Source organism: Gavialis gangeticus, unplaced genomic scaffold (genome assembly GCF_001723915.1).
Source record: "Gavialis gangeticus isolate Ggan-Ray unplaced genomic scaffold, GavGan_comp1, whole genome shotgun sequence".
Classification (NCBI taxonomy): Eukaryota; Metazoa; Chordata; order Crocodylia; family Gavialidae; genus Gavialis; species Gavialis gangeticus.
In genome coordinates this window covers 21,270,807-21,282,274 of record NW_017729032.1, presented here as the reverse complement: position 1 = coordinate 21,282,274, position 11,468 = coordinate 21,270,807, and the positions used below count along the sequence as shown (strand labels likewise).

At 45.6% G+C, this 11,468-nt stretch overlaps 1 protein-coding gene across 2 annotated transcripts in view; it reads right to left on the bottom strand.

Annotated features, from left to right (window-relative positions):
* Positions 1-11,468, bottom strand: part of PIWIL4 (piwi like RNA-mediated gene silencing 4) — a 68,885-nt gene that overhangs the window by 49,701 nt on the left and 7,716 nt on the right. For both annotated transcript variants that reach the window (XM_019525494.1, XM_019525492.1), the window contains exons 6-9: positions 10,103-10,183; positions 7,948-8,145; positions 5,025-5,136; positions 2,623-2,746 (exon numbers count right to left, since the gene is read on the bottom strand). In XM_019525494.1, coding sequence (XP_019381039.1) covers positions 2,623-2,746; positions 5,025-5,136; positions 7,948-8,145; positions 10,103-10,183 — 515 coding nt within the window. The remainder of the gene's footprint in view (positions 1-2,622; positions 2,747-5,024; positions 5,137-7,947; positions 8,146-10,102; positions 10,184-11,468) is intronic.

Here is an 11,468-nt window from a genome sequence, read left to right as displayed (position 1 = left end):
AGCCAGCGGGGGGGGGGAAGAGGTGGCAAGCAGCCAGAGGAGCAGCTGGAGCCAGCAGTGCGCAGCTGCAGCAGAGCTGGTGGCGCCTGGCAGCGGCAGCATGCGGTGACTGTGGCAGGGCCTGTATGGGACTGTCTGCAGGGCCTGGAGCAGTCGCCCTGATTCACCACTCCCACCCCCTGGACATGGGATTCAGGGAGGGGGGCTCCTGCCACCGTGCACCACTCTTGTCAGAGGGCACGGGCGTGGGCGTGCACCTCCGGATCTGTGCAGGGCAGGCTGCACTCCGAACAGGCTATGCCCTCCTGCCACTCACCCAGCATACCTGTGCCTCCTGGGCAAGCCACGGCTTCGCCCCAGCTGGGCGAGCAGCAGCAGGGCATGGGGGAGGGCGCTTGCACCTGGATCAGGCCTGGCCAAGCAGCAGGAGCTATGGGACGTGTTGGGGTGGCTGCAGCCCCCCCATCACCCCCACTCCACTGCACTCTGCGGAGCGGGCGGAGCCAGGGATGTGCTCCAGGCTGTGGCTGGGCTGCAGCACAGCCCTGGCTCCACCCGCCCCGCAAAGCGCAGCCTGGGGGCAGGTGGCTGGGGCTAGCCTTCCAGGGCAGCCCGGCCCACCCTGCCCCCCACAGATCCGGGGGCACACGCCCGCTCCCATGCCCTCCCAGACTGGCAGCAAGCAGTGGCAGGAGCTCCCCTCCCCAAGTCCTGTGCCCTTCCCCAGCTGAGCAGCTTGTCCCAGCCCCTGCCCCAATCCCTCCCTCGCTGTGGGGGTGTTGATCTGCCCCCCCAACACCCCTTCCTTCCCTCCCCCACCCACCACAACAGATTTATCAGCTGGAGGCAGCTGTGCCCAGCATCCTCGAGGATTGCTGCCTGTTTAGCCTATGGCTGAATCGCTGAATTGGGCCGAATCTTTTCTGAATTGATTCAGGGGCTTCCAATTTGATTCGGTGCTTTCAGCTGGTCTCCCGTTTTGATTTGGATTCAGAGATTTGGCCGCCGAATTGGGCCAAATCTTCTTCGAATTGAATTGGCTACCAACGCTTCACACAGCCCTAGTGTCCAGACTTTGTCACTAACTGATGACTCTCATCCCTGTTAAACAACATTCATCCAATAAAGATCCCAAATTCCCTCAAACTCCCACAGAAATGCCACTGCTTGTAGTTCAGTGGTTCGTTAACAGATGTTTTAGGTCAAGACAAGCCCTACTTCCCAATTAAGAATTTCTAGTAAACTCCCTCGACCAAGACCAAACAGTAGATCAAAGCCACACACATGGAACGGAGAACTCAAGAATTAAAAAACCCCAACCCTGCACTCTTAAAAAATCATGAAAGACCCAAAGATATTCAATAACCTGGACAAAAGTCCCATGGAAACTCTGCTGTTAGCTGCTCATGTCCCTCCCCTCACTCAATTAATCTGACAGTAGAAGATAGATTGGTTTCCTTCCATCCCAACCTGTTAGCTCTGAGGGGTCTCACTGCAACTCACAGATACCACAGAGGCTAAAATTAGCTTGACCGCTTAAGGGGATTCTTCTGCCTCATGCTCTGAAATCAGAGATGGAGCCCTCTAAGCTCTTCCAGAAGCAAGAGACCTTATATTCTCCCCTACACACATTTTCTTTAAAAGAAAAATAACTTCGGGACAACTTTTCAGAAAACCAGCTCACTCCAGAATGCAGCCAGTCCTCAACAGAAGACAACGCTGGGTATAGCAATGGCATTACAACTGTTGTGGGAGGGCTGATGAAGAGAACCAGGCAGATGCTCACTCAGTAAAAACAAACCTATCTTGTGGCCTTTTACTCATTTTTACTGGTGCAACACAACTTAACTCAATGGAACTGAACAGTTGTAAAAACTGGCAACTATCTTGTCAAGTCAGTCACGCTTGGATGAAGTGGTCATCAGTAGGTACCAAACAGATAGCTACCAATATTTTACAGATTGCTACCCTAATGTTTTAAACTCACTTCACCCAGGCGTAAATGTCTATACACGATACAAACTATGAACCGTTCATCTATTATTTTCTTGGGTGACTTTTTTTGCATTTCTGCAACCCTCCAGTATATTTTTTTTCTAGTTTCCAAACAGATCAAGTATCCAGGATATAATGGAAAAGACAAGAGACTCTGAATTACTGTTCTATCACCTACTGCAGCACTCTTCACACAGCATCTGGTTTCCATCCTAATTTAAATGCCTTTTTTTTCCCTCATGCAGATCATATGGGAAAGTGGGATGGAAGATTTATTAAATTGGAAAGCATTTGGTATTACACAAAACAGTTTTATATTTTTCAATGACACTATCAAAGAAAAGCAACTAATTAAATGACAGAGTGAGGTGCATAATTTACAGACCTACAAGGATTTTCCTACCTTTTATAAGCTAGAAATAAATCCATTACTAGAGTGATACCATTATTATTTAAATGCACACCTTTATACAAACATGTGCACACTCCTTTACACTGAGTCAGCTTAATAGGCTGGCATTTTGCTCATTAAATGCTCCTCTATAGTGATCCTTGTCCTCTCTTGCTGTCAGACAACTTCAGTTGGCTGTTGGATTGTATATGATTTATAAATTACATGCTGTTTACCTGTTAGATAGCACAGCTCAGGGATCAGGTGGACGATACGAGGCTCAATGCTATCTTTCTGTTTATTTTTCAACCGGCTAACAAGCATTGGCTGATTTAGATCCCTCAGGACAACTTCATACTGCTGTGAATGGAAGAGGAAGAGAACAAGATAACCAGGAGCAACTGTATTGTGTTCCAATAACTAGTCAAATCAGCTCACAAATTGCAAGCAATTCCAAAGTCTGTATTTGGAGCTGTACAATAAAACCCAATTCACTTTGTCAACAAAAATTATATAAAATAGCGTCCCTCCTGTGGTACAAAGGGAATGGAAGGCTGCCTTCCCTAACCAAATGGGGACTTCTTTCATATGGACAGATTCCTCTGACAGAGCTGACAGACTTTTCTACACTAGCAATTCCTGGCTTTCCAAGAGCAGAGAGCATGCTGGGCCTAAAATGATATTTTGCCAATTATCCCTGGCCAGCAATTATACCCTAGGAGCCATAGCCAGCTCAGCATAGCTTAGCAGAGCCCTGATATGATTCCATATTTCAAAAGGTGCCTAAGGCTCCCCCAAAATTCATAGATGCTAGGGTCAGAAGGAACTTCAATGCATCATCAAGCCTGACCACCTGCCCGTGGCAAGAAAAAGTGCTCGGATCATGCAACCCCAGCTAGGTGCTTGTCTAGTATCTTCTTGAAGATCCCCAAAGTAGGGGAGAGCACCACCTCTCTTGGAAGCCTGTTCCAGATTCTGGCAACACTTACTTTGAAAAAGTTCCTCCTGATGTCCAACCTAAACCTACTCTATCAGCTTGTGGCTGTTGTTCCTGGTTATTCCAAGGGGTACCCTGGTAAACAGAGCATCTCCTATTCCCTGCTGCTCCCCCACCATGAATTTGTATACTGCCACAAGATTTTCTCAAGCAAATCCCAAGACGTCACTCTCCTGTTGTATTCGGCCTTGGTGAGGCCGCAGCTGGAGTACTGTGTCCAGTTTTGTGCTTCACAATTCAAAAGGGATGTGGAGAAGCTTGAGAGAGTGCAGAAGAGAGCCTGCGCATGATCAGAGGTCAGGAAAACAGACCTTACGACGACAGGCTGAGAGCCATGGGGCTCTTTAGCCTGAAAAAGTGCAGGCTCAGGGGTGTTCACCAGGATCTGGGGGAACGTCTGTTCACCAGAGTGCCCAAAAGGATGACAAGGTCGAACGGTCACAGACTCCTCCAGGACCATTTCAGACTGAACATAAGAAAGAACTTCTTTACTGTCCGAGCCCCCAAGGTTTGGAATAGACTGCCACTGGAGGCTGGTTGTCCACATCTGTTTTGAATTGTGGTGCCCAGAATTGAACGCAGTACTCTAGTTGCAGCCTGACCAGTACCACAGAGGGGAAGCATCACCTCCCTGGACCTATTCATGATGTACCTACTAATGCATGACAAAGTACAGTTAGCTCTGTTAACTGCTTCACCACACTGATGACTCACAATCATCTTGGAATTGACAACAACTCCGAGATCTCTTTCTGCCGCTGTGCTGCTGAGGTCATCCCCCAGCCTATAGGTGTGCTGATGATTCCCTCTCCCTAGGTGCAGCACCTTGCACTTGTCTTTACTGAACTGCATCCTATTGTTCTCTGCCCACTTCTCTAACCTGTCCAGGTCTGCCTGGATTCAGTTTCTTCCCATCAGTGTGTTTACTTCGCCCCATAGTTTGGTGTCATCTGCAAATCTGGACAGAGTGCTTTCCACGCCCTCATCCAGGTTGCTGATGAACACAGTGAACAGCACCGGCCCAAGGACTGAGCCTTGGGGGACCCCACTGCCCACATCTTTCCAGGTCAATACTGACCCATCCACCACCACTCTCTGGGTACAACCCTTAAGCCAATTTGCCACCCACATGACTATGTAAATCATCTATGGCACAGCCACTCAATTTGTTTATGAGAATAGGATGGGATACTATGTCGAAGGCCTTCTAAAAGTCCAAGTAGATTACATCTACTTCAACTCCTGCATCTAAGTTTTTAGTGACTTGGTCATAAAAAGAGTGACCTGGTCATTCAGGAAAGGACACAGAGTGCGGTCTGGTATATCTGGGATTCCAGCCCTAGGTTTTTATCTTGCGCTTCTAATAACATTACTCAAAACTGGAACATAGCAAAAAGTTACCAAAAATCTATTTTAAAAGTAATCTTAAATATTAATACTGTAATGCTAATATACATCATGGAACTAGCAATATTTCCTTTTTTCTATTTAAGATCCCGTCATGCACATTCATTCTTAACATAAGAAAATTTACTCATGCTGATAGCAGCAGTGCATTCAGAAACCAGTAATATAGAATTTTCTTTGTTTTACTGTTATTATTATTATTATTATTATTAGGTAATGGCTTTCATTACTCACCTGTTTATAATAATCAACATAAGAGATGTCAGTGCCATCTCGTTTTGGAAAAGTGTCAGTTGGCTTCACAGACCAATTGATATCATCAATACGGTAGGTTTTGTTGTTATACCTGGAAAAATGCAGAACTTGAGAGGGAACTATATGTTCTTGCTTACGTGTGATACAAACAATTCTAGCCCTAGGAATACCATAGAAACTTGTCCATTTGGTTAAATAAAAAAAAAAAAAGTTTAGAATTAAATACTGAATTTCATCAGTAGGCTATTGCTTAGCTGGCTTTGTGTGATGTTACCTTCCATATTTTCCCAGAATATAAATCTTACATCTTTATTCAAACACAGAACATAAATTACTCACAAAGCTAAGTCTTATAAAATACAACTGCCAATAACTTCACAATATGTATATACACTTAACAATGAGATGTACAAATAAGCACATATTTACTTTACTATCGCGGTAATGACTTTACTGACAACAAACTGTGAGTTTAAAAAAATGAAATTACCAACCTAGCGAAGACTTATACATGTGCTAGTCTTAAGCAATCTATTTGGGTCAGAGTGTTTTTGTTACTTCTGATAACTTTTCTTTCGCCACAGAGTTACTGCTCTTTTCTCCTTCTTTAAGTGACTATTTTTAGTTACATAACGGAGTTAAACAAAGGTCATTGTTTTAGCTACTATTTATCTTAGGCTGTTACCTGCTTGTCTCAGACCTGCGGAAGGACATTTTTTCACCCCAAAGCATGTCTAACATCTCACCCAACTATACAGTTGGTTTCATAAAATACATCATCTAACAAACCTTGCTTCTATGTATGAATTGATGTCACTGTGATTGCTCAAAATCCACAAAACCCAAGTACAAGCCTGTAGGACCAATACCCAAGTTCTGAAACAATCACGTTCAAGAGGACAGTGCATCTCTCTCATTTCACCTCCTCTTCCTGGCCAGGAAGAAGAGGTTCTGCGAATCGAAGAGAAAACAGACTTAACAGTGTCCTCCCTCTCCTTTCAAAGTGGTGTTGGGACAGTAAGTCAAACCCTCGTACCTGAAAATGTTTTTTAAAGTTAAAATAATAAAGAAAAAAAAGTTACTCTGTGGTGCGCACAGCTTTAATTCAAAGAAATCAATGACCCACATGCATCCAGATTATGTTTTTTTTGTGGGGAGAGGGAAAAGGAGGGTTCCTGCCCTAAGCCCCAGGGCCCAAATGTGCGCACATGTAAATAACAGTTAACCTCATTTTTCTGGAGCCAGTAAACTCACAGAGCAGGGAGAAAACCTCAATAGCCCTTGAAAGGTCAGAAAGACTAGTGGAGAACAACTCCTTTTAGAGTCACTTCCCAGAGGAGCTTGTTCTGGATGTGCTTCCTTTTCCAATAATCTCCTGCAGAGAGGCAGTATGAGCACATGTAGCAGCAGCTCTCCCCCACCTAGTCTTTTAAGAGGTAGCCAATACAACACTTCTGCTTGGTGTTTACCATGAGAAGTTTCAACATATACGAAAGGTCTCATGCTCCTGACATGTTTTTCCTATAAACCTCTGTTATTTATTATCTACCCACTTTCTGGCACATGTATGCTTAGTTTGTGACTGGTAACAAAACACCATGCCCTTGGTAACATAGGCCCTTTCTTTTTAATTAAGAAGAAATGCTCTAGAGCAGGGGTCAGCAACCCTTGCCACATGTGCCGAGCACAGCACGGGAGGCCATTTTACTCAGCACACCACTGTCAGTCTGGGCTCTAGGCGGCTCCTGCCTGCCGCAAAGCCTGAGCTGCTCCCAGCAGGCAGCTGGGTGTCTGCAAGCCCGACTGGAAGCAGACCGGGCTCCGTGCTTGGCAGCAGCTACACAAAGCCTGGGCTGGTTGCAGACAGGAGGCTGCAAACATCTGCTCCGGCATTAGCTCCATGCCGGCGGGTGCACATGTGCCTCGGAGCAAACGGTGGTGGGGGGCCTGAAGCAGCGCAACCCCAGCCTCTCCCCCACTGCTGGGACAGAGCTGATGACTGGACTCTGGAGCTTGGTGCAGCTGTTTGTAGCCAGCCTGGGCTATGGGGAGCTGCAGCAGGCAGCAAGCAGGCTGCCAACAGCTGTGCCAGGCTTCACAGCTCCATGCTGGCAGCGACTGCACATGCAACTCAAAGCGGATAGCAGGAGAGGGCTGTGCTGCCCTATCCCCACCACCTGCTCTGAGGCGTGCATGCACCCACCAGTATGGAGCTGATGCCAGAGTCTGGAGCAGATGTTTGCAGCCTCCTGGCTGCAACTGGCCCAGGCTCTGGGTAGCTGCTGCCAAACACGGAGCCCGGTCTGCTTGCAGCAGGCCTTGCAGCCACCCAGCTGCCTGCTGAGAGCAGCCCAGGCTTTGGGGCTGGCAGCAGCTGAGCCCGCCTGACTCCCACCCGCTCCAAGCCCACCATCTGGTTCTGTGTTCGTCTTCCTCTGTGTGCACACATGTGTCTGGTTGCAGATGTTTGTGTGCATGTGTGTGTTCTGGGTGTATTTTGGTTCTCTGTGTTTGTGCATGTGGTTCTCTGTTGTGCATGTGCATGTGTCTGGTTCTCTCTCTGCTCTCCTTTCTCTTTCTCTTCTCTTTCTCTTATTTGTCTTCTTTTCTCTCTCTCTCATTGCAACATGCTCAACACAAAAGGAATACAGAACAACAAAGGCAATATCTTTAATTATTAAATATACTAATATGCAGTGCATCCTGCCATGTACCCCCGCACTCATTTTTTTTTTCTGGTATGCCGGCACTCCAGCACATTCCAAGGTAGACATTGTGGTTTTTCAGCACTCTGGCCAAAAAACGCTGCGTACCCCTGCTCTAAAGGCACCAGGTTTAAGAAGTTCTAGGTGACAAAATGCATGAATCCACATCACAGCAAAGTAAAAGGCAACATCTTTACCTGGTCAAGACAATGAGCCCAATTAGCTCCTTTTCACACGTTTCGGTGAAGCGTGCTCTGTCGCACCTTGTATACAGATCTGTCATGAACTCCAAAACAGTGTCATTGCAAAGGACTTTATGGCTCACATCAGCACTCAACATTACTCTGCTCTCAAACTGTGAAATGGAAATGGCAAATCCTGGCCAAAGAGTCAGCCTTAGGGAATACAAAGAAAAATATTTTCAATGATACTTTGTCAAGCACAATGTTCATTCAGAACCAACAATGTGGTATCACTTTCCAGTTAAGTTTTGTACTTATTTTTGTAAGTATTATTGTTACTCAGGTTATTAAATAGTGAAAGACCTTCCTTTCATTGATGAGGAAAACAAGTGAATTTGTTAATACTGTAAAACCCAAAGCTGTTAAAACAGATGTGAGGATGTGTGTTACTTTCTGAAAACAGCAAACCTGTTATCAGCCATTTGCCTTTTTCCATCATCTGAAGTCCTCAGGGTTACTTACAATTTCTTTATCCACTACCTTTTTAATATAAAACACATGCACCACAAGGGGAACAGACAGGACACACAGCAAACAGCCTAACCATTATGTTAAAGTCATGCACTCTCTTATGCGTGATATCTCTGATCCCATAAATCTTTCATTCCGCTTCTGCCAGTAGGCCAGTTTCAAGAGGGTAGGTACAGTGCACCTCATCCCAACCAAACCTATAACCTTGTTGCTGGAGCAGGTGAAAGATACAGCTTTGAACCCCCCCCCCAGGCTGGGCCCAGGACACCCCTCATTTTCTGAGCCAATATGCTGTATCCACAAACACACAGGACTAGAAGTGGCCACCAGAGCTATCAAGTCCAATGCCTTGTGTCTGTGCACACCTCTTTGTCCTTCCCACACACTGGAGCCACTCAGCACTCTCTCAAAAGCCTGACAAGTAAAAAAGTACCACAAGTAAAAAAAGCAAGAATGCAAAGAAACCACTGCAGGACCAAGAAATCAACTATTTTAAAATATGCTCAGAGAGGAGCATGCATGCATGACATGGTGCTTGCTAACCTGACCTAGGGAAGTATTCCTTCCACCCACCAACTCTGGAGATCTACTTGTCCCAGAGATTATGAGCTACACCCTCCACCCAGGTACCACTAGGCAGGTTCATAAAAGTTCATCACCAGCAGTATATTAAAATAAAGCAGGAGCCATTGCACCTTGTGAGGGATCTGTTCTTGCTGACATGTGTTAGGCATACTCCAAGTGTGCCTATTCTGATGACAAGTGCTACCCTGCATAGGTTTGGATCTAACAGGGCTGAGCAGAAACTAGGCACCTAGCTGCTCAGGTCACAAGAATCCTAGTCGCGCGCAAAATGGCAAACGCAGGTGCCTCTAGAACTTATAGGCCAGATGGGGGGTCACACATGTATAACTGGAAATTATACTGTTTTATCTTACAACCACACATACCTATAAGCCAGGGTAACGTACACTATACCTTCACAATATGAAGAGTGAGTGTGAATAAGTGTGCATGTGCTTGTGTGCACATGCCTATGTTGGAGGGATTGGAGGGAACATGACACATACGAAAGGATAATTCTTGACATGTAGAAAAGTTCAAAGGAGACAAAAATGCACAAATATGCAAGGAATATAGTTAGCACCCTAGGTCCTTCAAGAATCTGTATTATTGATTAAGGCTATCTAAAACACAGTCATAAAGTTAAGACCTACGTATGGTGCTGGGTGTTCTGTTTATATGTATGGTTCAGAAATCAAAACTATTCTCCAGAAATAAATATACTGGCAAAGCGTTACCAAATATTACCATAAAGCATCCATGGCAAAGGTGGCGAGGTCTCAACTGCCTACATACCGGAGTCAGACACTTCAAGGAACTAATGAAAAGTGAGGCTGTACCATTGGTTCAACCACCTACGACTGCGGCATTGAGCTTCAAACTCCTGCGACACCTGCTGCAGTACCTGCTGCTTGAAGGCACATGTACAATGGAAGACCTCATAAAGTACAATAACTGAGCACAACCAGGTGCAACAAAATGGCCAAATGTGGTATAGAGATATGAGAAGACAATGACCATAAAGCACTGTCAAAAGCACCAAGTTCAGCAGGGAGAAAACAAAATAAAAACTTACTTGTGTTGGGGAATTACCACGGGTTCTGAAGGACTATAGAAGTGCCGTCCAACTTGATACAGGGACAACTTTTTCAAAACCCTATGGAGCAACAGAGATTTCTAAATATGTCACATAACAGAAAGTGACATCAGATAAACTTTGGTCAAAGAGAACATCAATTATGTAATAAACCAATAACAACTTTAAACTTAAGTTTTAAGTTAACCAAATTTGTATCAGGCTATAAACAGATGCTGAGTTTGTCCTGGATCTGACAAACCCAGGGCCTGCCCAACACCACCACCACCTCTGCTCCCTCACCTGCCCCTGCCACGCCCCTCACCACTTATCCTCCAGCCCTGGCTCCAGCCCCACTCCAGCCTGGGGCATGGAGTACTTGGTCACTTTGGTCCCAGCTCTGGCTCAGGAGCTAGTGCCAGATGGCCACCACCGCAACCACTGCTCTGTGGCCAGGTCGGGGCCAAAATGATGGTGCGCTTTGTGTCCTGGGTTGGAGTGGGGCCAGAGCTGCAACTGAAACTGGACCCAGATGGTAAGCAACAGGGAGTAGAGGGGGGAAGACAGAGGCTGCAGGGGGCAGGCACCACCCAGGAAGTCAGGCACCAGGGGCACAGGCATGGGGGGGCAGAGGAAGGGATGGCAAGTGGCAGGGAGGCAGGTGCTGTGCAGGGGGGTACGCACCAGGGCATGCAGGCACTGGGGAGGGGCAGGGTCAGACTCTCCTACTACCTGCCTCCTGCCACTGCCTGTCCTGCTGCAACATTGGGGGTGGGGTGACAAATTCAAGGTGACCCTCTAATGATTAGATTCTATACATGGAAAATTTAACAAATTCCTAAATTTTCCATGTACAGAATCTAATTGAGGGGCATCTTAAATTCAAAGATGTCTTGGATTCATGCATATACAGTATATCAAACAAAAACTGACTTCTAATAACGGCATGGGTTCAAAGAGACTATTTGAAACTAAAAGTCAAAATGTACCTAGTAAATCCCACAATTTATGGTAAAGAAAAATAATAAAAAAGGAAAAAGGCTAATCTCCACTCTACTATCAAGTAATCAAAAGAAAAAGAAAGCAATAGTTCAGAAGACATTGTCAGGTATAAGACTTTAGTATGTAAAGTCCCCAAAGCAAAAACTACTGTGAATTTCAAACTCTGATACTTATTTGGCTGAAATAAGAAATTGGTTTGTGTGTGTTATGAAGATTTACATAGTCGCATAAAGCTAGTTGCTTTTATCGAGATATCAAGTTACAGTATATCTGCTGTGAAGTCCAAGAAACAAATCCATCTTGATTATTCTTACAAAACAGGTTATAGTCACACACACACACACACACACACACACACACACAC